At 50.1% G+C, this 26290-nt stretch overlaps 1 protein-coding gene across 1 annotated transcript; it reads left to right on the forward strand.

Moving 5' to 3' along the window:
• Nucleotides 1-2223: 2223 nt before the first annotated feature.
• Rem1 (RRAD and GEM like GTPase 1) lies at nt 2224-9792 on the forward strand. The gene is made up of 4 exons (XM_059259678.1): nt 2224-2772; nt 3777-3856; nt 7927-8128; nt 9041-9792. The coding sequence occupies exons 1-4, from the start codon at nt 2433-2435 to the stop codon at nt 9310-9312; spliced, it is 894 nt and encodes a 297-aa protein (XP_059115661.1). The 5' UTR covers nt 2224-2432; the 3' UTR covers nt 9313-9792.
• The last annotated feature ends 16498 nt before the right edge of the window (nt 9793-26290 follow it).

The raw sequence follows: 26290 nt of genomic DNA on the forward strand, positions 1-26290 counted from the left end.
CAGTGAGCCTGGATGGTCCCAGTCCGATTTGATAAGCTAATAGAGGGTGCTTTTTCCCTTATAAGACCGAATCGTCTATTGGTCTCCGCCTCGTGGGCGGTGCTGGGCCGGTGGTAGTATCTATATGCCACTCTGCAGGTGCAGTCCAAATGAAGCCAACTGCCACTTGGGAAAATGGGATCACCCAAGGCGAGGCACAGCCTGAAAGCCACTGTCCCTACTGAAACTTGGAGCCCGGCAGAGCCTGGTCTCCAGACTGCGGAAGAGAGTCAGACCAAAGGGGGTTTGTCACTGTGGGGGCTGAGCCAGCCTACCCTGCTGTGTGGATCGGTTCCAAGCCAGGCACCTGGAGCCCCTCAGCCATGACCAGGAGCCCCACCCACAGGTACAGCGTGGCCTTCACAGCCTCCCCTCTCCCCACACACGCACCTGAACCTCTCAAGAGCTAAAGGGGCTCCCCGCTCAAAGAGCTTGAATCCTGGCCTTGCAGACTGCTTCTTTCTCCTTTGCTAAGATCAGTACCTTTCCTGCTCCTATATGCCTACAAAGGTTTAAATGAATAACGCACTGATGGATAGACTGGACCAGTGAGATGGCTCAGTAGGTAAAGGCACTTGCTGCCAAGCCTACGGTCTGAGTTCAATCCCCCAAACCACATGGTAGAAGTAGGAGAAAGCCAACTCCTCCAAGTTGTCCTCTGGCATCCACACAGGTGCCACGGCACACTCTCCCTGACCACCTCGCAAGAAATAAAAGTTTTTTAAAGTATTTTTAAAAGGGGGCAGTAAACTAAAAGACAGATGCTTTAGTCCCTGGTAATCATGAGCAAGTGGATGAGTGAATTAATGATATCAGAATCTGACATTCCGAACTCTTCACTACAGACTACATAGGCTCTCTCTTCCTCCAAGGCCCCTTTCCAAAATTAACCCTCCACCCAGAGCTTTCTCAAAGTGTGTCCTGTGAATTATTCGCATCAGTTACCACTTGGGCATTTGTTTAAAACGCAGACTCCTGAGCCCGGATCCCAGCCCTGCCCAATCGCCTCCCTTGGGAGGTGGAACCTGGGACTCTGAACACGGACCAAGTTCACCCAGAGGCTTCCTTCCGTCCAGGGCTGAAGTTGGTGTACCCGGTAGGTGGACACAGAGGGACACCCAGACCCAGGAATAAACTCCCTTTCCGGCACCCCATTCTTACATGGCCACCCCCACGGGGAGGACTGGAGGCGGAGGTCTGCAGGGCGGGGACCCGGGCTGCCTTGACAGGGCGGGGCCGCACGGGGCGGGGTGGCTCTGGACCGGGCGGGACCGGCCCCAGGGGCTGCGTGCCGAGGCCGGGGGATAACGGAGTACCCAGCAGCTGGAGTGGCGGGGACTTGGAGCCTTCACGCGTCAAGGTAAACTTGCCTGTCCGGGCGTCGTTCTCAGGTCGCCTGCATACAGTGTGGTCCGAGGACTGGGAGCCTCGAACCCGCGTCCGGGAGGGTGCGGGTGGGCAGACCTGGGGCCTCCAAGGGTAGGGAAGCCTGGCACAGGGGACGCTACCACAACGCCCGAGCGCCCCAGGACTTGGGATTCACATCCAGGACCGCGAGTTGGGAAAGTTCCAGCCCAGACTCCCCGAAAGGGCACTTGAGTCCCGAGCCCGGTAGGCTCCCCATTCTGCACCGTGTTCACCAAACCAGTTGCTGGGTCCCTCGCGGCTCCTGTCCCCCAACAAAAGCTGGAGGCCATGGCGCCAGCGGCTCCTGAATTTTTCACGCAGGGGCGGGCCGGGCACGCCGTTCCCATGGCACCAGGGCACTCGGGTTACAGCCAGAGAGATCCCCGGAGCCCCTCGCCCTTGTGGGGCACCAACGCGCCCCTCCCTTCCTCTTCAAACTCTGCCCGGGGGTATCAGGCAGCCGGAATAAACTTCCCAGAGGCCCCAATCCTCCTCAGCATCCCCCAACCCTAAACAAGTGAAGGAGACCAATGGGGAAGGGGGTGGGGCGGTCAGATGCCCTCTGTAAGGAGGGTCTCAAATCCTCAAGCGGAGGGACCGGTCCGGGTGGGCAGGATGTGCTGTCGCTGCTTTAGATGTCCCAGCTTGCTGCAGCCTCTCTGCCTGTCTGTGTCATGGGGAAAGGGTCATCCTTGGAATTTGGGAATCTGCTTCTGGGTGTGTACATCTGTGTGTGTTCACAGCCTGTGCGCTTGCCCCTTCTAGGCGGACCGGACCGGGGTGGACTCTAAGGCCTGAAACCAGCCACCCCCAACCCCAAGGAGCTGAAGAGCCTCCCCCAGTTGAACCAGAGAGAACTCTGGAGGAAGTCATTTCCACAGTTTATCAGAACCCAGAGAAGAAGGGACTCGGGCCACGGACTTACTGCCCAGCCCCCTTCTTTTGGAAGGAAGGAGCCAGGGAAGAGAGAGATCTCCCCACTGAGGATGACACTCAACACCCAACAGGAAGCGAAGACCACCCTGCGCCGTCGAGCCAGCACACCACTACCCCTGTCGTCCCGGGGCCACCAGCCTGGCCGCCTGTGTGCAACACCCGTTACTCAATCCCAGCATCCCCGACTGGGTCAGTCAGCCTCCCTCAACCCTCCCATTCGAAAACCTTCCCCAGCCCAGGATGGGTGGTCCTCTGAATCCAGCGACTCCGAAGGCTCTTGGGAAGCCCTCTACCGGGTGGTGCTGCTTGGAGACCCCGGCGTTGGGAAGACCAGCCTGGCCAGCCTCTTCGCAGGGAAGCAAGAGCGGGACCTTCATGAACAGCTGGGAGGTAGGAGCCCTGTGGGACGAGCCAGGCTGTGGCCACAGGACTGAAAAGCCTGTCACCAGGGGCACAGGACTGCAGAGAAGAGGTGTGCAGGCCACACCTTGTTCAGTTTATAGGGGCAGTCACTCATGCTAAGAAGTAAATGATGGTCATCTAGGGTGGTGCAGGACAAACCTGGACAGGGTCTAGAGGAGCAACATTGGGTGAAAGGTACATGGTTTATTTCCGTGTTGTAAGGGGAGAAACTCTGAAACTATGGATATCGGGAAATGGCGGGCTTCCACCCAGCTCAGAAACTCCCAGCCCCAAGTCCTCCTGACTCTCAACCTCCTCCCCTCCCATCCCTTAGCCACCAAGACCTACACACAACACAACTAACATCCCTCTCAAATGGAGGCTTCCAGACCTCCAGTTCTGAGCTCTGGATTGCTTTACTCCCCCCAAAATGCGTTGAGCACTTGGGTCAGGAGCTGCAGGACCACAGGCCCCAGGGCAATCAGATACAGGAGTAGGACAGAGGACAGGAAGATCTGCCGGGCAGGCTTTGAGGACACAGGCTGTGTAGGGAAGGAGTGGCTAAACACGGAGAGAAGATGGGGACCATCTGGCCAGGCCCCTTCTCCAGTCTTGACTTTCCTGGGAGTAATGTTCATATGCTCCCGGGTGTGTTACAGATGGGGAGACTGAGGCCCGAGAGATAACATGATCTGCCTAAGCAAGAGTCAGAGCAGGCTGGGGAGGATTCCCAGGTTACGCCCACCCAGCCCACATGCATTCAACTGACAAGCCCCAGCTTCTTGTGCCTGCCTGCCATGTGCCAAGTACTGTGCTCACAGCTGGGGACACATGGACCCCTGGTAGGGGCTTTTGACCACCAGGAAGGACAGGATTCCCTACCCCAGGGAAACGTGAAGGAGTGAGTGACAAGAAAGGGCGCGTAAAGGAGCGGGCGCGGTCTCTCCAATGGCCGCTCCAGCCTGAGATGCTTCCCCCCCACTTGATTGCAGATGTGTACGAGAGAACACTCTCGGTGGATGGAGAGGACACCACACTGGTGGTCATGGACACCTGGGAGGCCGAGAAACTGGTACGACACTGTAAGCCTGGTTAGGATGAGGGATGCATAAACTAATATTAGACGCCTGACTCCTCCTGGGACAAGCGGAGCAGGGCTAGGGGGGGGCCTGCCCCAGTGCCCCTCCCACAAACCTGTAGCTTTTCCTAAGGCAGGAGAGCCTCACAGCCTTGACCTCTTTCCTCACTCCACCAATCCCCACCCCCACTCCAGCAGACATCCCAGAGTGCATTTCTCCCTTTGCATGCTCCTCATCCTTATGGCCACTCCCACATTTGGCTAAACAAAAACAAAAAAACCACTGGATTTGACCCCCAAACGCCAAAGGGTGACATACACACACCCCTTCCCTTTTTTTTTTTTAACTAGTTATCAAGCATTCCTCATCAGCTGATTTTTTTTTTTCATCTTTGCTACTACCGTTTGTTTACAAAAAGTTCTGGGGATCAAACCCAGGACCTAGAGCCAGCTCTGCATGGTGTGCCCTAGTCACATCATCAGCTGGTTTTTAAAAACTCTGGTGCAGTTCTGCAGTGGTGAGCCCAGTGTGGAGCCTGAAAAGAGCACTAAGCAGGAGTGGAGAACTGTCTGCGGTGATGCGCGATAGCTGGGGGGTCGTGAAACAGGAAAACCCGGGGTGACCCTCCTCTCCCCCTGCCGGAACAGGAGTGCGATGGTTTTCTTGTCTGAGCTTCTTTCCTCTTGTTACACGGGTAATATATGCTTATTGTAGGACTTTGAGTAATTGAGGATGAGCTGGGATTATAGCTCAATCAGCAGAGTACCCGTTATTGTACTTGTACACAGAGTACACGCTCTGAATTACAAGGCTCTGAGTTCGATCCCCAGCACTGTATAAACTAGGTAGGATGGTGCAATGCCTGTAACCCCAGTAGCTAAAGGCGGAAGGATGCAGGGGTTTTAAAGCCATCGTTGACTACGTGGTGAGTTCAAGGCTAGCCTGGGCTACGTGAGATGCTGTCTCAAAAAAGAGGAAAAAGAGAGAGGGGGGGAGGGGAGAGAGAAATCAAAACATCATCAGGGATATCCTCTCTCTAAAGGGATCCAACTGACACAACCCATTGTCTCCCACCCGTCTGCCATGCGCCAAGTACTATGTTTACAGAGAAGGAACCATGGACACCTAACAGGGCTTTTTGAGTACAAGAAAAGACAGACAGACAGACACACACACACACACACACACACACACACACATACACACACACACACACACACACACACACACACACACACACACACGAAAACATGAAGGAGTGACTAGTTGTGGTACCTTTTCCCTAAAGTTAAGCCCCATAAAGAAAGCTTCGAGTACAGTGTTGGGCCAGGCATGGGAGTGCACGCCTTTGATCCCAGCTCTCAGGCCGCAGAGGCAGCTAGATCTCTGTGAGTTTGAGGCCAGCCTGGACTGCATAATGAGTTCCAGGATATCTGGGCCTGTGTAGAGAGACTCTGTTTCAAAAAAAAAAAAGAAGTGGGCAGTATTGAGTGGCTAGCAGCACTACCACTAAAGCCAAAATAGAGAATAGGGAGCAATTTGGACAGTTCCTTTTGGTTCTTTTAGATAGGGCCTCCCCGTGTACCTACATTTTGTTAGTTTTTATTGTATTTTTTTTTTATTTTATGTGGGAGGGGTGCAAACACATGTAGAAGTCAGAAGACAATCTGCTGAAATCAGTTCTCTCTTCCTACCATACGGGTCCGGGGATTGAACTTGGATCCTCAGGCTTGGCAGCAGGCATCTACTGAGCCATCTCAGCAGCCATCTCAAATTCTTGGTCCTCCTGCCTCAGCCACAATTACAGGCGTGCATCACCATGTGTGGTGTGGTCAATATCTTTCAGCAAGTATAAAGGGAAGTCTGGATGAGGATGAGCATAATGGTGTTCTTAAAACAGCAACTGGGGTTTATGGAGCACCCTCCTCTCCCCCGACGCTGGGAAGCTCTGACATACTCTGTGACATGCAGTTAAAACTATATAGACCGTTGGTCTAGTTCCCTTTCCGTCAACAAGGAAACAGGTGTTCAGAGGGCTTAATGTGTCCAACGTTCTCAGAGAGCAGGCAAACTCATGCCCAGATCTACAAACTCCAGAGCTTATACTGGGACCGAGTCCCCATCTGCCCTGGGAGCATCACTTTCTGAACCTTCAGCTTAAGTTTCATTCGCTCGTTCATTGGAAGCTCTTGTTAGGTGTCTATAGTGGGCCAGGATGCTGAAGACCATGGAGGGAATGAGAGAGACAGACAAGGTGCCAGCCTCGTGGAGCTCGAGGCCGGGTATGGGGAAGAGCTGCTTTCTGGATGCAGTAGAATACTGTGGGGTTGCCAGTGAGTTGGACAGACCAAACAAAAGCCAGGCATGGAGCCTGCAAGATGGTTAATCCAGGCAAAGGTGCCTGCCACCAAGCCTGACAACCAAAGATTCATCCCACACAGTGGAAGAGGAGAATCAACTCCAGAAAGTTGTCCCCTGACCTCACCACCGCACCCAGGGTTTTGATTTTTGGTTTTTTTGCTATCTTTTGTAATGTGAGTTCCAGGAATCAAATTCGGTCAAACTCAGGTCCTCACATGCGTGCAGCAAACACTTCACCAGTGGCCTATCCTCTAGGCCCTGAGATGCTGCATCTGTCTGATCCTACCCAAGGCTATTTGGCCTGAGAAATGATCAGTACAGCTGTGGAGTGTGCACACTCACCCCGACCGAGGACCTGACACGTCTCTGTTCACCTCTCCCACTTTCTAGCATCTTCCTGCCTTACAGTCGGTTCTTCCCACACAGCCTTTCCCACCCTAGCCATAAAGACTGACTCCTCCCTTCCTCTGGGTGGCCTTCTCACCTGCTGGGTCTGCTCTTCCTTTCAAACCTGCCCACTGGCTCCCTGGGAGCACTCCCGTGCTGTGCAGGCTTTACCTGACACCCACCCCACCTCTCCTTCCTCCACCACTTTTGGAGCCTCCCCCCATGGACCTCCGCACCCTACACTGTACCTCCCCTTCCCACAGTCCGCCTTCCAGAACATGAGCCTATGGACAGGAACTAGACCTCAGTAAGGGCTTGAAATCTACACTCCCGGAGCACTGGCTCCGATATTCTGCTTTCCTTTCCTTAGTCAAATGACTAGAAAGAGCTTTGCTTCTTTAGTGTCCCCTTCCACTCCATCTCTTTCTGTCCTCACACCCCACAGGTGACTTCTCAGCTCTCTCTCCAAAACTGCACTGAGAAAGCCCTCCCCTGAATTCAGCCTTCTCTCTCTCTCTCTCTCATACACACACACACACACACACACACACACACACACACACACACTTTATTTTATTACCAGTTTTGTGTGAGTGCGCATGTTGGATGTGTGTGGTGATGTGTGTGATGCATGTGTATGAGTGCGGGTACACGCTTTCCATGTGCAGATGGGAAGGTCACAGGACAACTTGTGGAGCGGGCTCTCTCCGTCCACTGCGGGATCCAGGAGTAGTCATACTCAGGATTTCACGGCAAGCACTTTTACCCCCTGAACCTCTTCCTTTTCTCTTTTAAGTCTGGATTGCAGAAAGACTAAGAACTGTGTCCCAAAACCAAACTAGATAGAGCTGAATGAGCTAAGCCTGATGGGGCAAACATGTAGGCCCAGCACTCCAGGGGCTGAAGCAGGAGAATTGCTTCAAGGTCAAAACCACTCTGGGCTACAGAGTGAGACCTTGTCAAAAAGAGGAAAATAAGGAGGGGGGAAGAGGACGAGGAAGGGGGGCTGAACAGGCAAAGCTAGACCCCTTTTTGCAGGAGAGGGTCAATTTCTGTCCGCAGTCCCCAGCCTGAAGCAGTCACAAGAAGAGGGAAGAAAGCAAGGCAGCCTACATCACATTTTCCGAGCAAAGAAACTGAGGCTCAGAGAACCAGCGGTTTTCCCAAGGTGACACGGGGCGTTATGATAGAATTTGTTCCCCCAATCTATCCAGAATAGAACCTCTACCTACTCCACCTTTAGACCAACAAAGCCTCTTTGTCAGCCAGGGCTAGGCACCCTCTGAGGATGGGCCTGGGATCCCTCCCCCCGCAGGATGAAAGCTGGAGCCGGGAGTCGTGCCTGCAGGCGGGCAGCGCCTACATCATCGTGTACTCAATCGCAGATCGCCGCAGCTTTGAGAGCGCTTCGGAGCTCCGGATCCAGCTGAGGCGCACGCATCAGGCCGACCACGTGCCCATCATCCTGGTGGGCAACAAGGCAGACCTGGCCCGCTGCCGGGAAGTCTCGGTGGAAGGTTGGTTCATTACCCTACGCTCCTCTCTCCTTCAGACCTCACTGCCCCTCCTCCAGTGCTCACCTCAGTGAAGGTCTGTGCCCTCCAGCCTGGCCCACTCCTGCAACTACCTACCTGGCCTCCCCCTCTCTCACCTCCCAAATCGGTACCCAAGTCCTACAGGTCCCTCGCTCCACACCCCAAGCCTCTGTCCTGCCCTGCCACCCCCACTTTGTCCCAGCCAGCCCCTATATTTCTCTAGCCCTGTTCAATCATTCCTCCTTGACTGCGAACAGAGATTTCCGGAACCACAGCTTACATTGTGACCTTTGCTTAAAATTCTCCCTGTCGCTCCCCAAGCTGATAATCAGAGACACTCTACCCACACCCCATGTCTACCAGCTTGCAGAAAACGGCCATTAGTGGCTCCAGTATAAATTGGGGAGATTATAAATTCAAGCTTTGGACGAAACACTTAGTGCATTGGCCAGTAATTACAAACCAAAACTTTTAAAGGTAGGTTTAAATTGGATTTACAGTGGGAGAGGAACAGTTTAATAAGTTTCATCTTTCTAGTGGGGCCCATAAAGATTCCTAAAACGGCCCTACTCATGAGGTCAAATCTTCCCAGCCTCGTTCTACTGAGGATCAGTCAGTCCCTAGACTGAGCTGATGTCTCAAAGCTCCGTAGTTTTGCCCCTGGGTCCCCTGCCACCTGGGAAATCACTCGCAAGCCTTTAATCTCAGCACACGGGAGGCAGAGGCAGGAGGATCTCCGTGAGTTCAAGGCCAGCCTGGTCTAAAGAGGTAGTTCTAGGACAACCAAGGCCACTCAAAGACATCCTGTCTCGTGGGGGGAAAAATGCTTCTGTCTCTGAACACACCTCTTACCACCTTTATCTCGGCCTTCTGTCTATGGTTCCGCCCCCTCAGAGGGCCGCGCCTGCGCAGTGGTGTTCGACTGCAAGTTCATCGAGACTTCGGCCACTCTGCAGCACAACGTGATGGAGCTCTTCGAGGGCGTGGTGCGCCAACTGCGCCTACGCCGCCGGGACAGCATGGCCCCAGAGGCACCTTCACCACGACGACGGGCCAGCCTGGGCCAGCGCGCCCGCCGCTTCCTGGCACGCCTGACGGCACGCAGCGCACGGCGCCGGGCACTCAAGGCCCGCTCCAAGTCTTGCCACAACCTAGCTGTGCTCTGAGGCCAGCGCCTCTCTGAGGTGATGGGACACTGTGGTGCCACCGAGGGCCAAAGGTGCGTCTTCTGGAGTCTGCGTGGTGGACCTTGCCTGTTGCCAGGATGGCCAGAGAACACCGCCAGGAGCCGGGGCTTTGAGGACCCTGCCTCCTTGGGGAAGTGATGAGTGGACTATAGGGCTGTAAACCCAAGCTAGGCACAAGTAGGGTTGTGTTTTTTTTTTTGGGGGGGGTGTTTGTTTTTTGTTTTTGTTTTACAAGGTGGGTGTCTTTTTGCTAAAACTCTTGTCCCTGGGCTGTGATCAACCCTCAGAACGTTCTACAATAAGCCAGTCCAGAATGTCCTATCTGATGCATGGACCTCTCTCCCTAGGCTCTTCTAGGCATCTCCACCTCCTCCCCAAACATCTAACTTGACTGTAGACTGGTTTGGCCTGCGGGCCTTGATGTCTTGGGCAATCAATAAAGTCGGTGAATTAACTGTATGCTCAGGCCCTCCTCCCGCCTGCTGGATTTAGCTTCTACCCCAGGCCCTTGAGACAGACACACTGTGGATCACGTGAACATCTCAATTCTGAGTGACCTGCTATTTGCTCCTTAACTCGTTTTTTTTAGATTCTAGAACCACAAAATGTTGTCTCTCCAGAACTCATCTTGGCACTGTAATAGCTGCTGGTTGTGCGAGCTGACCGTGCCAAGCTGTCACCCTGTCACGCATGCTAGGAAACTGTACCACGGAGCTGCACAGCCAGCCCCTGGTGTGTGTGTGTGTGTGTGTGTGTGTGTGTGTGTGTGTGTGTGTTCGTGTTCGGTCTGCACAACACCTAAGAGCAGAGTGTGACTGCTAACCTCCTCTCACTGCTTAGGAAAAGGAGGTTCAGAGAGGGAAGGCAGGAACCCAGAAACACACAGCTGCTCTAAGTGAGGCCACCGAGATCCCAGGTCCTACGGGCCCCTTGCCACAGCCCTCTTTAGGAGGGGGCAGGGTGACTAGCTCAGTTAATAGAGCTGAGAAGAGGTCCTGAGTTCCATGGCAAAGAGCCAGCCTGCTACTACAATCCTATAATCCCAGCACCTAGGAGGCAGAGACTCATGGATCCCCAGAACTCACAGACCAGCCACCCTGCCTTATTTGAGGAGCCTGAGGCCAGTCAGAGGCATTGTCTCTGAAAACAAGGTGGGCAGATGACCTCTGACCTATACACACACACAGAGTGACAGGCGATACAGGTGTGATTGAGGGTTCTTGGCACAGTGAGGTCATTGGTTTGAGCCTACCACTGAAAAAAGAGGGGGAAAATGTTAAAATTCTATGGGGGAGGTGGGAATAGTGGCTCATAATCACAGAACTCAGGAGGTTGAGGCAGAAGAATCCAGCGTTCAAGGCTAACCTAGCCCACCAGGGAAGGGAGAGGGTGCATACCCATAATCCTAACACTCAGGGAACCCACAGGCAGGAGTATCTGCCTGAAACTTCAAAGCCATCTTGTTCTACAAAGCTAGTTCCAGGCAAGCCAGGTCTACGTAGCCCAAGTGCTAGCTCAAAACAATGGGAGGACGTAGATTTTCCAACACAATTTTGCATATAATTTAAGGGGGCTGGCATGAATTCCATGGAACTCAGTCCATTAATCCCAGGATAGACGCTAATTTGGTTCAGTGCATTCATTTTCCAAATGTGGAAAGTGAAGCCCCGAGAGGAGCAGAGAGCACTCCGGGGTCACCAGTCAGTGAGTTCCAGACCCCCAGGTCCCAGCCCCCTCCTCTGACCTCTCTTGGCTGTGAGGGATGGAGGACGCAGTGAGGCTTCCCACTTGGCTGGGGACCCATCTGGGTGTAGGGGTCAGGTCAGGAGTTTCCATTTCGGTAGGCTGGGGGAGGTGGGACTGTCACTACTTCCAGAAGAGAACAAGATGCAGCAAACTGTTTGGATCATCCGTCCTCTGACTCGGACACCTCTGCCTCCAACCAACTGTGCCCCCCCCCAAACTCCTGGACCCTGCACAGGGTTACCCATGGCCCAGTCCGGAGGATGAGGTGCAGAAAAAAAAAGTGCCCTGGTGTGTCTGGTTCCCCCAGGCTCACCAACTCACTGGCCACCAGTCATGCCCAGGAAGCGGAGGAGGGTCTCCCCACCCGAAGTTGTCTCCGGCCTGCGGTGGAGAATGGGGGTGGGAGGCTGGAGCTGTGGAAAGTTGGCAGAGGCCGCCGGCAGCAGCCGGGAGAGTGGAAAAAATGATATCAAACCCGGAAAAATGCAGGCCGGATGGAGGGCCGGGTGCGAGGGCGGGAGGAGGGGAAGGCAGCGGCTTGCACTGAGAACCCAAAGTGAAGGCTGACCCGGAGTTTCCCAGCAGGCCTCGAGCACCCGTGGACAAGCCCTGTTCGTCCCTCCGTTCTTGCTCCACAGGTATTTGTTGAGATCTACTACGTGCCAAGGCAGAGAGCCACGCCCTCGGGAGCCGCTGCTGGCTGCCTGGAGCTCACCCTGCATGGTACGCTAGAGAACAACCAAGCGGATAAAGGAATCACAGGGAAAAGCCGCCAGCAAGGAAGGCTCCTCAATTCACCCACGAGAGAAGGAAGCCAGAAGGTGAAGCCACTCAGGATGGAAAGGAAGCCAGGGTGGGGAAAGGGTATGTGGACAGCTGGGGAGCCTGAAGCCAGGGGTCTACATCTGAACTCCGTCCCTTTCCCCGTCTTCGTGCCTCGTTTTCCCCCACTATAAAATAAGATGTATGACAATTCCCCGCCCCAAACTCGACTCGAGGATTAAATGTTTTAAGATGTATAAAATGGGGCTGGGGAGACGGCTCAGTGCTGTACAGGCTCAAGGACCCAAGTTCCATCCTCAGAACCCATGCCAAAAACTAGATGGCACAGCACAGGCTTGTGATCTCAACACTGAGGAGACAGATGTGCGGACCCCGACCTTCTCTGGACCACCACCCTAGCTTACTCTGTGAGCTGTAGGTTCCAATTACAGACCCTGTCTCAAATTTACAAGGTGAACTAAGGTGGCACAAGCCTTTAGTCCCAGTGCTTGGGAGGCAGGGGCAGGGGGGGTCTCAGTTCGAGGCCAGCCTGGGCTACTGAGCGAGTTCCAGGGTAGCCAGGGCTACACAGAGAAGAAACCTTGCCTCGAAAATCCAAAACAAAACAAGGCGGATGGGTAACTGCTGAGACACAATGCTGAGGTTCACCTGTAGCCTCCGCACACGTACGCTACTGCATTTTAAGACGTTGGAGAAGTTCAGTCTTGAGGGTAAATCAGCCTAAACCGTGAAGATTTGCCTGGAAGTTTCTGACCAGATATGCCACTGGAGGATTTTAGGAAAATTTCTTCCTTGGGCCTCAGTTTCCTCATCTTCAAATGAAAGGGATTGAATCCAAGCATATATTATATTTACATGCTCCTGTGTTTAGTTGTCTATTGTTCCCAGCCCAAGAAACGGAGGGAGGCTCACAAGGCAGAAGTTACAAGCTGTTCTGTCTCCAGCTCCAGTGGTTCTAACAGTGGCTGCCTTCAACGGGCGCTCAGTGAATGTTGACAGGATTACTTCACCGACCTGCAAAATGTCCTTCCCGTTCAGACTGTGGGTGTCCACAGATAAGGCAAAGCTGGGTCAGCTCTTGAGAAAACCACAGCGTACAACCTACCCTGGCTTAGAAAGGTCGTCCTCACCAAAGCAAAGGAGACAGCTAACTCTGATGTCTCTCCGAGGTCGGCGTCAAGCCCTGTGCCTTGTACCTGTTTTCAGATTTCATCATCGCCCCACCCCCTCTCAAGAGGTCCATTTGCAGATGAGCTAAAGTTAAGAGAACCCAAGAAACGGGCTCAACGCCAGTTCAGCTCCGCCCCTGTCCAGAGGCATCCCGGAGGGGCTGCCTTAATGATATGGCTGAAGAAACTGAAGACAGAGGAGAGGGTCTAAGCTCTAGACAGTGTGAGAATAACAGCAAATATCACTTACGCTGTGTGCAAGGTACTGTGCTAGGTGCTTTCCATAGGAAACTTTAAGTCCTCAAAACTGGTGATATGATCACCATGCCAGTTTCAATGTGAAGAAATTGTAGCATAGAGAAGTCCGTCCCCAGCCAAGGTTGCACAGTGAGCAAATAGCGCCAGAATCCAAACTAATGCAGACCAATCTCGCAGTGGCTGGGACTCACCTACATCCGCCCTTGGTTGAAAGGAGTCATTGCCCTGCACCTAGTTGCCTGGACTGGGGATAGGGCGCAGAACAAAAGTGCTTTGAAAGCCCTCAGCCTCCAGCTGGGCCACTGCATCTCAAAAGGAAAGTACTGTTATGGAAAAATATGATAAAGACTGGGAAGATGAATGTCTCCCCAGGGGCCCCAAGGCTCCTCTGAGTCCCCATCTTGCTGTGGAGGAGGGTCACGCACTGTGCTGGCCTGATCCAGGAAAGATGAAGGCCACCTGGCTCCTGAGACAACCCAGCCGCTGTTCAGAATACAGAGGCTCCCTGTTGGTAAAACGGTTGGGTTTCTCGGCCCAAACCGTGAGGCTTCTGCCTGGAGCCTCCCGAAGGGATCAAGTTCCAACCACGGCTTCCTGTCTTTGGGTGGTGGGAAATATAGGGTCTCACAGGACCTGGCTCGCCCCTGCCTACACTCAGCAAACATGGCCAAGAGTCTGTTGCCGTGAAGTCAGGCCTGAGGCACAGAGGGCATCGCGGGCAGACATGGAAATGTGTGCAACCGCCCGGCTCAGGAGGAGGGGGCAAGGAGAGATGTGGGAAGAACAACTTTGTGCCGCTCCTTCAGAGCAATTAAGCGTCTCTAGACTCCAGCCACTCATGTGACCTTAGACAAATCAAAATATACAGAAGGGAGAGATTACGGTGGAATTTGTCACATGGTGGTTTCTGTCTCAAGAACTACTTGAACATTCAAATTTAACAGCTTGAAAAAATATACAAGTTCCATCTCAATTTGAGCACTGTCCCCATCAGTTCAGGGTTCAGTTAAAAATAACACTAATGATGGGCTGGAAGCTTTGGGTTCACCAAAGTGTGTGGTTTCCTCCACTGCCATCTGCTCCAAGGAGGGGGGTGGGGTGGGGGCATTCCCATGCTTCATGGATGAGACCAGTTGGTGGCAAGAACAGGCTTTAGAACTGGAAGACATCAGCATTTGGTCCCATCTAGGAAGCTTGGTCTCTGTGTACCCCCAGACCTCACTCAGCCTCTCTTCCTTTTGGAAGTGATAATTCCAATCCATAACATGAAACGGACTTCGGGGTGCTGGGTATAATGGTGGTGCACACCTTTAGTCCCCGCACTCCAGAGGCAGAAGCAGGCGGATCTCTGTGAGTTTGAGGCCAGTCTGCCCTATACAGTGAGTTGCAGGGCAGCCAAGACTACATAGAGAGACTCCTATCTCAAAAAAATAATAAAAATTAAAAAATGAAATGAGCTTTAAGTATTTGGAACCACTGAGTAATGTCCCTCATCTCTCAGAACTCAGTTTTGTCATCTGAAAAACGAGGGTGCTGGTCACTCTTCTCCCTTCTTTTTTGGGGGGATGAGGAGGCTTATTCAGTTTTATGGGCAACAAAGACATTGTGCTGGTTAGTATGTCTGTCCATTCGACACAAACTAGAATCACTTGGGAAGAGGGGACCTCGGATGAGGAATTGCCTCCATCAGATTGGCCTATGTGTATGTCTATGTCATTTTTTTATGTTTTTATTTAATTTTCTAAAATTCCATACAATATATTTTGATTATCTTCTTTCTCTTACCCCAACTCCTCCCAGATCCCCCCCTCTCTATCCACCCAACTTCATGTTCTTTCTCTCTCTTAAAAAAAAAAAAAAGAGGCGGGGAGGCTAGAGAGTTACTCAGTGATTAAGAGCACTTGTTGTTCTTACAGAGGACCCAAGTTCAATTCCTCACACACACACAAGGTGACTCACAACCATCAGTAACTCCAGTCCCAGGGGATCCAATGTCCTCTTCCAGACAGGCACATGGCGCACAGACATTCATGCAGGCAAAACACTCATACACATAGAATAATAAAATTTGTAAAAGATATTTTTCTACACACACACACCAGAAAAAGAAAAAGAAAAAAAAAAAAAAGAACCGTGGAGTCTGGTTTGTGTTGGCTAGCTACCTAGCACGAGCACGGAGCCTGCCCTTTCTAGCAGCTATGAATTGCAAATAGCTTCTTGACTAGATATGAGGCTTTGTGTCATTTCCCTTCTCTGGATTCTGTGTGACTTGACCTGTGTAGGTCCTGGGCACGCTGTCATAGACTGAGAGTTTATATGTGCATCAGCCCTGTCAAGTCTGGAAAATGTCGTTCCCTTGATGTTGTCCACCACCTCTCTCGCTCACCCTTCCCTCTCTTCAGGTCAGGGTGAGAATTCAGATTTCTGTTTCTTAACATGACGCTTCTCACACGCAGTGAGCACTCTGTACTTTGGTAGTTACTTTTTTTTGTTCAATTCATTATAACTTTTCCCATGAATAAGCTCTCTCTGAAGCATGCTTTTAGACTTTACTTAAACTGTATTTATCCTTCAGCTTTACCTTTCATATCTGACATTGTATTTATGAGATTCATTTGCATTGATAATTAACGATCTCTCATACTTTTTAGTGCTGTATAGTATTCCACCGCAAGGCTTATGAACACACCAGATTTGTCTTCATCTTTCTTCACATTGGACTTCCTTTGCTATGATGAACGGTGCTGCTCTGAATGTGAAGCTCCTGTGTCAGACTTCCTTTTTTCCATCTTTCCTCTCTGCCATCTTCCTGGTTGGTTTGTTTGTTATTTTCAAGACAGGGCTTCTCTATGTAGCCCTGGCTGTCCTGGAGCTCACTCTGTAGACCAGTCTGGCCTAGAACTCAGAGATCCACCTGCCTCTGCCTCCTGAATGCTGGGATTAAAGGTGTGTGCCGCCACCACCTGGCTCTCTCTGATGTCTTCCGAGTCCCAGTTTACCTGGGCTGGCTACATTTGAGGTCAATATGGCCACCACAGCTCCAAATATCAAATATGAGCATGACAATTCCAGGAATGTGAGAAAGCTGTTGCTTCCTGGACACACCCCTTTCATCATCTGGGAGTCTCTCCCAGCAGCTTCCAACAAGCAGTTTCCCACTGACAGGATAGAGTCACATGGCCACCTTCAAGGCAATCATTGATTTGAATTCATCACAATTTGTCCCTGAGCAAAGCTGCCTGAGGGGTCAGACGAGATAGTTCTGCAGGTAAAGGTACTTGCCACTGAGCCTGGAGACATAAATTCAATCCTCAGGATCCACACGGTGGAAGAAGAGAACCATACACACAAGATGGATAGACAGACAGACAGATAAATAGATAGATAGATACATACATACATAAGTACATAGATAGATAGAAAAGCTACACCTCAGACAACAAAAGAGGGGGCCATGTCAGATGGGTCATTACTCCCCACCCTGGGCTGCCTTAAAGCTGCCCTGAAATGCAGACGCACAAAAGTCACCATTTCTCATGCCCAGAAACTATGAGTCAGGAACTCACACAGAAAAAAAAAGTGAGTCTGAGGCAGGACAGAGAGACTGGGGAGGCGACGTCAGCATGGGAAGGAAAAGGACCCCTCTCCGGAGTCTGGCTGGAGCCTCTCGCCAGCTGAGAGTCAAGGATTCCAGCACAATTAGCACCATTTGCTGTGAAGGTGCCAACATGGAGACAATATTCATTTTACATAGAGATGAATCCAAATTAACAAATTAAAACAGCAATAAAGCATGCACACTAGTGTGGCCTGGCTGCCTGGATATTTCCCAAGAATCTCACAAGTAAAGCTAGTAACATTTGCTTCCAGCAAAGCTGCCCTGTTTCTGCAGCCCTGTGAGCTGGGCTTCACCTCACCAACTGTAACCCTGTCCAGGGGCACCTCAGAAATCACCTGTCACCTGTCACCTTACTTAAATTCCTTAGCAAGTCCTTGAAGATAATGACCTCCGAAGTCACCAAAATCGTAACTATGGCTGTTGTAGAGATAGTGAGGTATGATGGACCTATGAGAAGAAGCCTATCGCTTCCTACGACAAATTGCCATCAATTCAGTGCCTTGCAATAGCACAGGTCTATTCTTTTACAATTCGACCAAGTTGGGGCACCGACGGGTCTGGCAAGACTAAACACACAGCATCGTGGCAGCAGTACCCTCTGGAGGATCTGGAGGAGAAGGCTCCTTCTTTTCAGCTCCCAGAGGGCAACCATTTTCCTTGGCTCATAGCTCCCTTGTTATGGCAGTAATGTCAAGTTAAGCTCAGACTCCAACGCTCAGACTCCTCTTCTGCTTTCCCTCCCCCTGAGATTATAGTGGGCCCACACAGATCACTTGGGATTACCTCCTTGTTTGGTGTGTGTGTGTGTGTGTGTGTGTGTGTGTGTGTGTGTATCCAAACACATGTGCATGCAGGTACACAGGCCTGTACATAAATGTGTCAGGTAGCTTACTGACAGTCACTAAGGAAGTAGAGGCCAACCTGGTCTCCAAAGCCAGTTTCAGGCCAGTCATGGTCATACAGTGAGACCCTGTCTTAGTCTCAAATCAAAACAATACAAAAAGTTGTTTTTTGCTTTTGTTTTTTAAACAGAGTCTCATTGTGCAGCCATAACTGACCTAAAACTCCCTATGTAGACCAACCTGACCTCAAACTCATAGAGATTCACCTGGCTCTGACTCCTGAGAGCTGGTACTAAACGTGTACACCACCATGCCCTACAAGCTTTCTTTTTAAATATGTATGCATCCGTGTGTGTATGCCACTTTCCTGGCAGTGGTGCCCAAGGGGGCTGAAGAGAGTGTTAGGTTGCCTGGAGCTGACGTTACAGGGAACGTCATCCGATATGAGTGCTGAGAACCAAACTCAACCTCTGCAAGAGTAGCAAATGCTCTCAACCACTGTTCATCTCTCCAGACAGATGCAGGAGTCTTCCTCGGTGACTCTTCATCTTAGTGTAAGACAGAGTCTCTCACGGAACCTGGCACTCGCTGTTTCCAGCTGGCCAGCAACTCCTCAGGACCTGCCTGTCTCTGCCCACTAGCAGTGGAGTTATAGATGCACAAGGCCATACCTAGCTGCTACATGAGTGCTAGAGATCCATTCAGGTCCCCATGCTTTGCCCACAGCCCTTTCCCCAGCCATCAACCCCTTTATATCAAAGTCATCTATCTGCTTAGCAAAGGTAATGTCACATATCTTCACCTTGTAATGTAACATATTCCAGAGATGGACCCGGGCATTGTGAAGAGCTATTTATTTCTCCGCCATAGCGGAGTAGAGAAAAGAATGCAGGAAGGTGATGAATGGGTTCTCACTCTTTCCCCTTCGCCCCTAGCCATGTTCCGAGGGATATGAAGTCAGGAACTGGGGAATGTTGGAAGTGGATCACTGCTCCCAGAAGCTGAGCTCACCTCTCTTCCAGAAGCTCATGCCTTTACCCAGAAGCACTTGTTAGGGTTAAGTCTGAAATGTCTTCCCCAGGTTCATGGATCTGAAGGCTTAGTGATGGTGTTTTGGGCGAGGGGAGGGGAGGGAGGACAGAACCTTTGGGACATAGGGTCTAGCTGACTGGCACAGGCCACTAGAGAGAGTTCTAAGAGTTCTAACCTAGTTGGCTTCCTGGTCCATGCCGTGTAAGAAGTCAACACTACAAGCTCTCATCACGACAGAGCCAGTGGCTTTTGCCATCAGGTTGTCTCTGCCATGGTAGACTGTGTCCCCTGAAACCGTGAGCCAAAATAATGTTCTCCCACTTTAAGCTGCTTCTGACACTAATACACCTACACTGAGCAAATCTCTACCTCTTCACCTTTCAGAGTGAAAACACTACTCCATGCCCACGGAAGGACTTGTCTCCCAATTACCCTCTCTCCCAAGAAGACATCTTCCACAGTCTGAGTTACTGGGGCAGGTTTGAACCCCACCACCTCAGAAGGACAGTGAAGGGTACTCTCTGCTCATGGCTCTTCCAGGATTATACAAGAGTACACACATACACACACACACACACACACACACACACACACACACACATACACCAGCAGTTCATGGTGTTAGGTCACATAATTATGGAGGTCACAGGTAGACTTCAGAGGGCATCAAGGTGCAGAACAACCTGTCTCATGTGATAGTTTAAATGAAAAATGTTCCACATAGGCTCAGGCATTTGAACATTTAGTCCCTAGTTGGAGGTACTGTTTACGGAGTTTTAGCAGGTATGGCCTTGTTGGAGGAAGTACGTCACTGAGGCAGGCTTTGAAAGTATATAGCCTGCCCCACTTGCAGTTCACTCTCTCTGCTTCATGCTTGAGGTCCAAGAGATGAGCTCTCTGCTTCCTGATCCAGCCACCATGCCTGCCTACTACTTGCATCCCCGCCATAAATAATGGACTCTTATTCTTCTGCAACTTTAAGCCCAAATAAACGTTTCTTGATTTAAGTTGCCTTGGTCGTGGTGGTTAATCACAGCAACAGAAGAGTAAATAATACGCCCTCTTAAAGGGAAAAGGGGGCTAGGCTGCTTGTTGTTCCTGGGCTGACTGGATATGAGCCCAGCATCACAGGTATTCCATTTTCCTAAGAAAACCAGGACCCAGATGTTTTTTGTGTAGTATCTCAAATCTCTCATGTATTTATTTATTTTATATGTATTGATGTTTTGCCCATATATGTGTCTATGTACCACATGTGTGCTTGGTACATACAGAGGCCAGAAAGAGGGCATCAGATCCTTCAGAACTGGAGTTAGAAACAGTTGTAAACCCATGTGGGTGCTGGGAATTGAACACAGGTCCTCTAAAAGAGTAACCTATGTTCTTAACCACTGAGCCATCTCTCCAACCCTCAACTTTTTGATTTTTGTTTTGGCTTGGTTTTTGAGACAGAATTTCACTATGTCTCTCTGGCTGGCCTGAAACTCACTGCGTAGACAAGGCTGGACTTGAACTCACCAGAATCTTCCTGCCTCTACCTTCTAAATGATGAGATTAAACATGTATGTCATTGTGGTTGTTTGGAAGAAAATGGCCCCCAAAGAAAGTGGCACTATTAGGAGGTGTGGCCTTGTTGCAGTAGGTGTGGTCTTATTGGAAGAAGCGTTTCACTGTGGAGGTGTATTGTGGAATATTACATGTAGGCAGAGTTTCCCTGTGTCCCAGCAGCTGCTCCCAAATAACCAGACTGAGACTTATTATTAATTATAAATGCTCGGCTTATAGCTCAGGCTTATTACTAGCTAACTCTTACATTTTAAATTAACCCATATTTCTTATCTACCCTCTGCCATGTGGTGATACCTTCTTTCAGCATGGCATGTTTATCTCCTGCTTCCTCTGCATCTCTCTCTAGACTCCTCAGACTCTACCCTTCTTCTTCCCAGCATCTTCCTAGTCTACAAATCCAGCCTAATTTCTACCTGTCCAGCTATTGGCCAGTCAGCTTCTTGATTAACCCAATCACAGTGACATATATTTACACAGTGTAAAGGAATATTCCACAATTACTTTAACTATGTAAAGTTGTATTACAATTGTTTATGTTGTAGAATATTACTTTAGCTAGGCAAAGATGTGTTACATTTGTTTATGCTGTGTTTGTTTAACAATGTAAAGATGTGTTGCCTTGCCTGCCTAAGACACCTGATTAGTCTAATAAAAAGCTGAATGGCCAATAGCTAGGCAGTAGAGGACTAGTCAGGGCTGGTGGGCAAAGACAATAAGGAGGAGGAGGAGGAGGGATCTAGGCTCTAGAAGAGAAAGAACAAGGGAGAAAGAGAGGGAGAAGCTCAGGGCCAGCCAGACAGACAGCCACCAGCCAGACAGACATGAAGTAGGACATACAGAATGAAAGAAAGGTAAAAAGCCCTGAGGCAAAATGTAGATGAAGAGAAACAGGTCAAATTAAGTTATAAGAGCTAGTGGGACAGGCATAAGATAAGGCTGAGCATCCATAACTAATAATAAGTCTCTGTGTCATGATTTGGGAGCTGGTAGGTGGCCCAAAAGGAAGCTTGCTACAGAGGTGGACTTTGAGGTCTTATATATGCTCAAACCACACCCAGTGTCTCAGACCACTTCCTGTTGCCTGTACAAGATATAGAACTCTCGGCTACCTCTCCAGCACCCTGTCTGCCTGTATGTCACCATGTCCCACCATGACAATAATGGACTAATCCTTTGAACAACAAGCTACCCAATTGAATGTTTTCCTTTATAATAGTTGCCATTGTCATGGTGTCTCTTCACAGCAATAAAAACCCTAACTAAGATAATCTTTGTGCCTCTGTGGGCACCGGGCACACACATGGTGCACAGACATACATGTAGGCAAAACATCCATACACATAAATTTTAAAATAAAAATAAAAACCAGCAAGGCATGTCTACCATCCCCCAGTTATACACTTTCCCTCATCTAAAGTCTATCCAGAGGCTAGCATTTTACAACCTCTGATGAAAACCTGAACAGAGATGAGAATGGATTATCACCCCCTCTCCCCCAGTCTACAAGGCCACTCCTTGCCATTAGGACATGATTGCAAGGAACAGTGTGTTCCTTTTGTTCACTCCTCACTAGCTCTCTTTCCAACAGTGCCTCTTCCTGCCACTTGGAATACCAAGGATGCCCAATACCAGGTGGTGTATATTTCAAATAGAACGTAGAATTACAGCAACAATATATTTTCATTCAAAGGATAAATCAAAACAATGGAGAATATATGGTATGAAATCTCAATGATGCCTTTATCTATAAAGCTGCCTGTAGTTATGCATGAAGGGAATCTTTCTAAGAACATTTTCTACCTAGATGTCTAGAGGTGGGCAATTTCAGGTTGATTCATCAGCCCTAAAAGGTGAGGACCCTGGTCTACAACTTTGTAATTCTGTCAGGCTTTTTCTCATGGCTGTAATATGACTACCACAATTCCAAGCATTCCATCCTTAGACTGGTATCCCAAACAACTAGTTAGAAAGAATAATGTCAGAAAGAAATTTCTTTCTATCTCCCTCTCTCTCCCTTGCTCTCTCTCTCCCTCTCCCTCCCTCCTCTCTCCTCCCTCCTCTTCTTTTAATCAAAGGGGAGTGGGGAAATTGTTTGCCAAGAGACTTTTTGTTTATAGCTCACTGGCCAAAATGAATCTTACTGCCTCAAGCTGCAAGAGAAGCTGGAAAAGCCACTGTAGGGCAGAAGGGAATGAGAATGAGGTTACCACACCTGCTTTGGGCCAATCCTGCTTCATCCCCCCACTTTTCCAAACAAGATAGCTTCTTAACGAAGTGAGGACCATTGGACAGAACTATGGTATCTGCTGTAAAACTCCTTCCATGCCCTCCTCCCATGCCCACACTTCTCCCTGGAGGTGTCCACCATTAACAGTGATTCTTATTCTTTCATCCCACCTCCATATATACTGGAGAAGATATTTGGCCAATTTTTTCAGTTCTTCTACATTACCAAAAATGCAATGTTCTTCTCCTCTGTGGGATCAAGAAGAAATTCTGATTACATTTAGCAAAAGACTGAGCTAAGGGGAATCTTCACTGTTCAGATCAATGAAGTGTGCAGGAAGACATTCCTATAACCCCAGTACCCAGGAGGCAGGAGGATCCAGGGTTCAAAGTCTAGCTTGGTTGTATAGTAAGACCTTGCCTCACAACAAAAGGTTGAAGTAGATGTCATTGAGCCCCAAGATGTGCAACCCAGCTACTTCATTAACTCCCACAGTGGTAAGAGCTGGGCATTTTACAGAAGAGTAAAGGCTCAACCCTTGTGTAAAGTCACAGGCAATATATAATATGAAAGACAACAGAATAAGAAATATTAGCTGGGTCGCATTGGCATATGCCTTTAATTCCAGCACTCAGGAGGCAGAGGCAGGTAGGTCACTGTGAGTTCAAGGCCAGCCTGGTCTACAGAGAATTCCAGGACAATCAGGGCTGTTACACAGAGAAACCCTGTCTGTGGGTGTGTACATGAACATGTGTGCACAGGCATGTAATGGCCCAAGGTCAATATCAGGTGTCCTTCCTCTGTCACTCTCCGCTTTTACTTTTTGTTAGTTTGTTTGAGACAGGGCATCTCTGCATTGGCTCTGGCTGTCCTCAAATTCATTCTGTAGACCAGGCTGGCTTCAAACTCACAGAGATCCATCTGCCTCTGCCTCTGCCTCTGCCTCCAGAGTGCTGGGATTAAAGGCATGTGCCACTGGGCCTGGCTTCACCTGTACTTTTTGAGACAGGGTCTTTCACTGAACCTGCAGCTTACTGGTTTGGCTAAGCTGGCCAGCCAATGAGCTTCAGGGATCTATTTGTCCCTGCCCTTCACCCCCAAGGCTAGGGATTACAGGCCTGGGCTTTTGTGCTCAGCTTTTTATGTGGATTCTGGAAATCTGAATTTGGTCCCTTTTACTTGTATGGCAGGTACTCTACCAACTAAGCCATCTCCCCAGCCCCCCTTTTCCTTTGTACATGTATGTACGTACATGTTGGGGGTGTGGGGGTGTTTGATTGCTTGGTTGGATTTGATGGGTTCTTTTTTTTCCCATTTGTCCATTCATGTGCTGTACCTGTGTGTATTCCTGTTCACATACACGGGTTCAGGTGTGTGTGTGCAGGTGTACATGTGCTTATATGCTTGTGAAGGCCAGGGGTTGATATCAGTTGTCTTCTGAAATCTCTCTCTCCACCTTGTTTATTGAGACAGGATTTCTTACTTGAACCCAGAAATCACCAATTAGACTAGTCCAGCTAACCAATTTGCCCCAGGGATCCTGTCTCCATCTCCCTGAGTGCTGGAATCCTGGTGTGCTGTCATAACTACCTGTCAATGATGAAGGTGTGCTGTCATGACTACCTGTCAATGATGAGGGTGTGCTGTCATGACTACCTGTCAATGATGAGGGTGTGCTGTCGTGACTGACTACCTGTCAATGATGAAGGTGTGCTGTCATGACTACCTGCCAATGATGAAGGTCCAAATCTGGTCCTCATACTTGCACAGCAAGCACTTTTCCTGTTGAGCATCATTTCAGCCTCCTGGGTTTGATTAGGAAACAAGATCTCACCATATACCCAGGCTAGCCTCAACTTACTCTTCTCCTGCCTCCTCTCAAGTTCGGGATTACAGGCCTGCACCGCCACATGCAGCCTGTGTAGCTTGTTTTATAGACTAGAACACTGGGGCTCAGGAAAACAAAATGACTTCAGACTAAGTGGTGGGTGAATGACAGCAGGTTGACTGAACAGCATCCCTGCTCTCTGGGTGTGGGTCACCAAGGGGAGAAGAGGCTGGAGTGCGCCGGCACAGTCAGAGGAGTCAAGAGCATGGAAAATGTCTCTTTCAGCCAATTTTCCTGAGGAACCCTGGCTGAGGCTCAGTCTGGGAATGGAAAGTGTGCAGGGAGGAGGCACAGCCGTGTCCAGTGTCCATCCGGAGAGACTGTTTGCAAAGTCCTGCTATGAAAGGCAAGGGGCGGGACTGTCCGGCTTGCAGGGGGAAGGGCAGATGCTGGAGGCTACAGATCTGGCATCTGCCCCAGGAGAAGCAACCAAGCTCCTTGCTTTTTGCTTGGGTTCCTGGGCCCTGCCATTTCATGCTGTGCCCTGCTTGTGTCTCAAACTATCAGCCATTCTTGGAACCCAGACTAGCAAGCCCAGGGAGGCGGGGACCAGAGAGACAGATGTGCTTACGCTGGCATCTCCACCAAGGCTGGGCTTGAGAACTATCAGCTAAGCCAGATGCAGCCTGATCTCTCTGACATCAGAAAGTGCAGTGCCCATACACTCCACCACAGCAGACCACAAGCAAGGCTGTTGTTAACCTAGTGCTCAGATCATACTATGTGATCATACTATGGGCTGGGGATGTGGCTAAGTTGGTAGAGCCCTGGGTTCGATTCCCAGCACCATATAAATTGAGTGTGGTGACATACACTTGCACTGAGGCAGAAAGGTCATAAATTAGAGGTCAGCCATGCCTATATAATCAGAGGCTACCCAAAAGAAAATTTATGTGCAGTCCTGACAATTATTAATGGCCCTATATGGAGTACCTAGTACCACTCCCCTGAAACATAATGAACACTCCAGACCCTTGGAAAGCACCCACCCCTCCCCCGGGCCTCCTCACAGCCACAGGGAAGGCAATTCCAGACACATCAGTGCCACTGAAGCAGTAAGGATTGTTTACACTTGTCTTATTACTTTTGAAACAACCCTTTGGTTTCCAATTTGTTTCCCAATTAAAAGCAACCTCAAATTTCAAACAAAGGGACCTTGTACAGTCTTTGAATTATCCAGATTGGGAAACTAAGGCACAGACAAAGGCAGAGATTTACTCTGTGTACTGTCAGCCTGTGTCCAGGGGGTCGTATGCTAGGTCTCTGGTGTCTGTCACCTCCGTTGGGCATCGCTGTGTCTGAACACTGGATTTTAGCAGTTGGCAGCGGAAGGAGGAGGAGGGGAGGAAGAATCTGTCTCAAGGCAGAACTGATAGCCAATCACTTGTCTCTTGTACCTGGCAGCCATAGTCATGGCAACAGTCTCCTTGGTCACTATAGCGCAGAGATAGTTGCCATGGTAACCACTACCCAGGACTGACAATTTCCTGGCAAGCAAAATCCTCAAGATAAACTCAGAAGAAAGTCAACACCATAGCACTGACCTGTAGCCAGTTGGTGGCAAAGCCAGGCGTCCTACATCCTCAGCCCAGGCTCTCACAGCTGCCTGACCTTCTGAGACGAACACACCCTCCCCACCCTGTTGTTCTGCCTGCCTTGTGCTTCCCACATTCCTCAGGCCCCTGGTCAGTCAGGATCTCCTTCCCACGGCATCTCGCCCTTGGCTGCTGGTCAGCCCGCTCGTCCTCCTGGGAACAGGCTGACGTGAACTTATCAGAGTACTCATCACAAGAGTGTTCAACATGAGCTGGGGCTCCCTGAAGA

Source organism: Peromyscus eremicus, chromosome 4, assembly GCF_949786415.1.
Source record: "Peromyscus eremicus chromosome 4, PerEre_H2_v1, whole genome shotgun sequence".
In the NCBI taxonomy this organism is placed as follows: domain Eukaryota; kingdom Metazoa; phylum Chordata; class Mammalia; order Rodentia; family Cricetidae; genus Peromyscus; species Peromyscus eremicus.

Bases quoted from the DNA above. Each gene is read 5' to 3' on its own strand.
- Rem1 (XM_059259678.1), top strand. From the start codon at position 2,433: ATGACACTCAACACCCAACAGGAAGCGAAGACCACCCTGCGCCGTCGA. The intron at 2,773-3,776 runs GTAGGAGCCCTG...ACTTGATTGCAG, and splicing joins CCTTCATGAACAGCTGGGAG to ATGTGTACGAGAGAACACTC. The intron at 8,129-9,040 runs GTTGGTTCATTA...CCGCCCCCTCAG, and splicing joins CCGGGAAGTCTCGGTGGAAG to AGGGCCGCGCCTGCGCAGTG.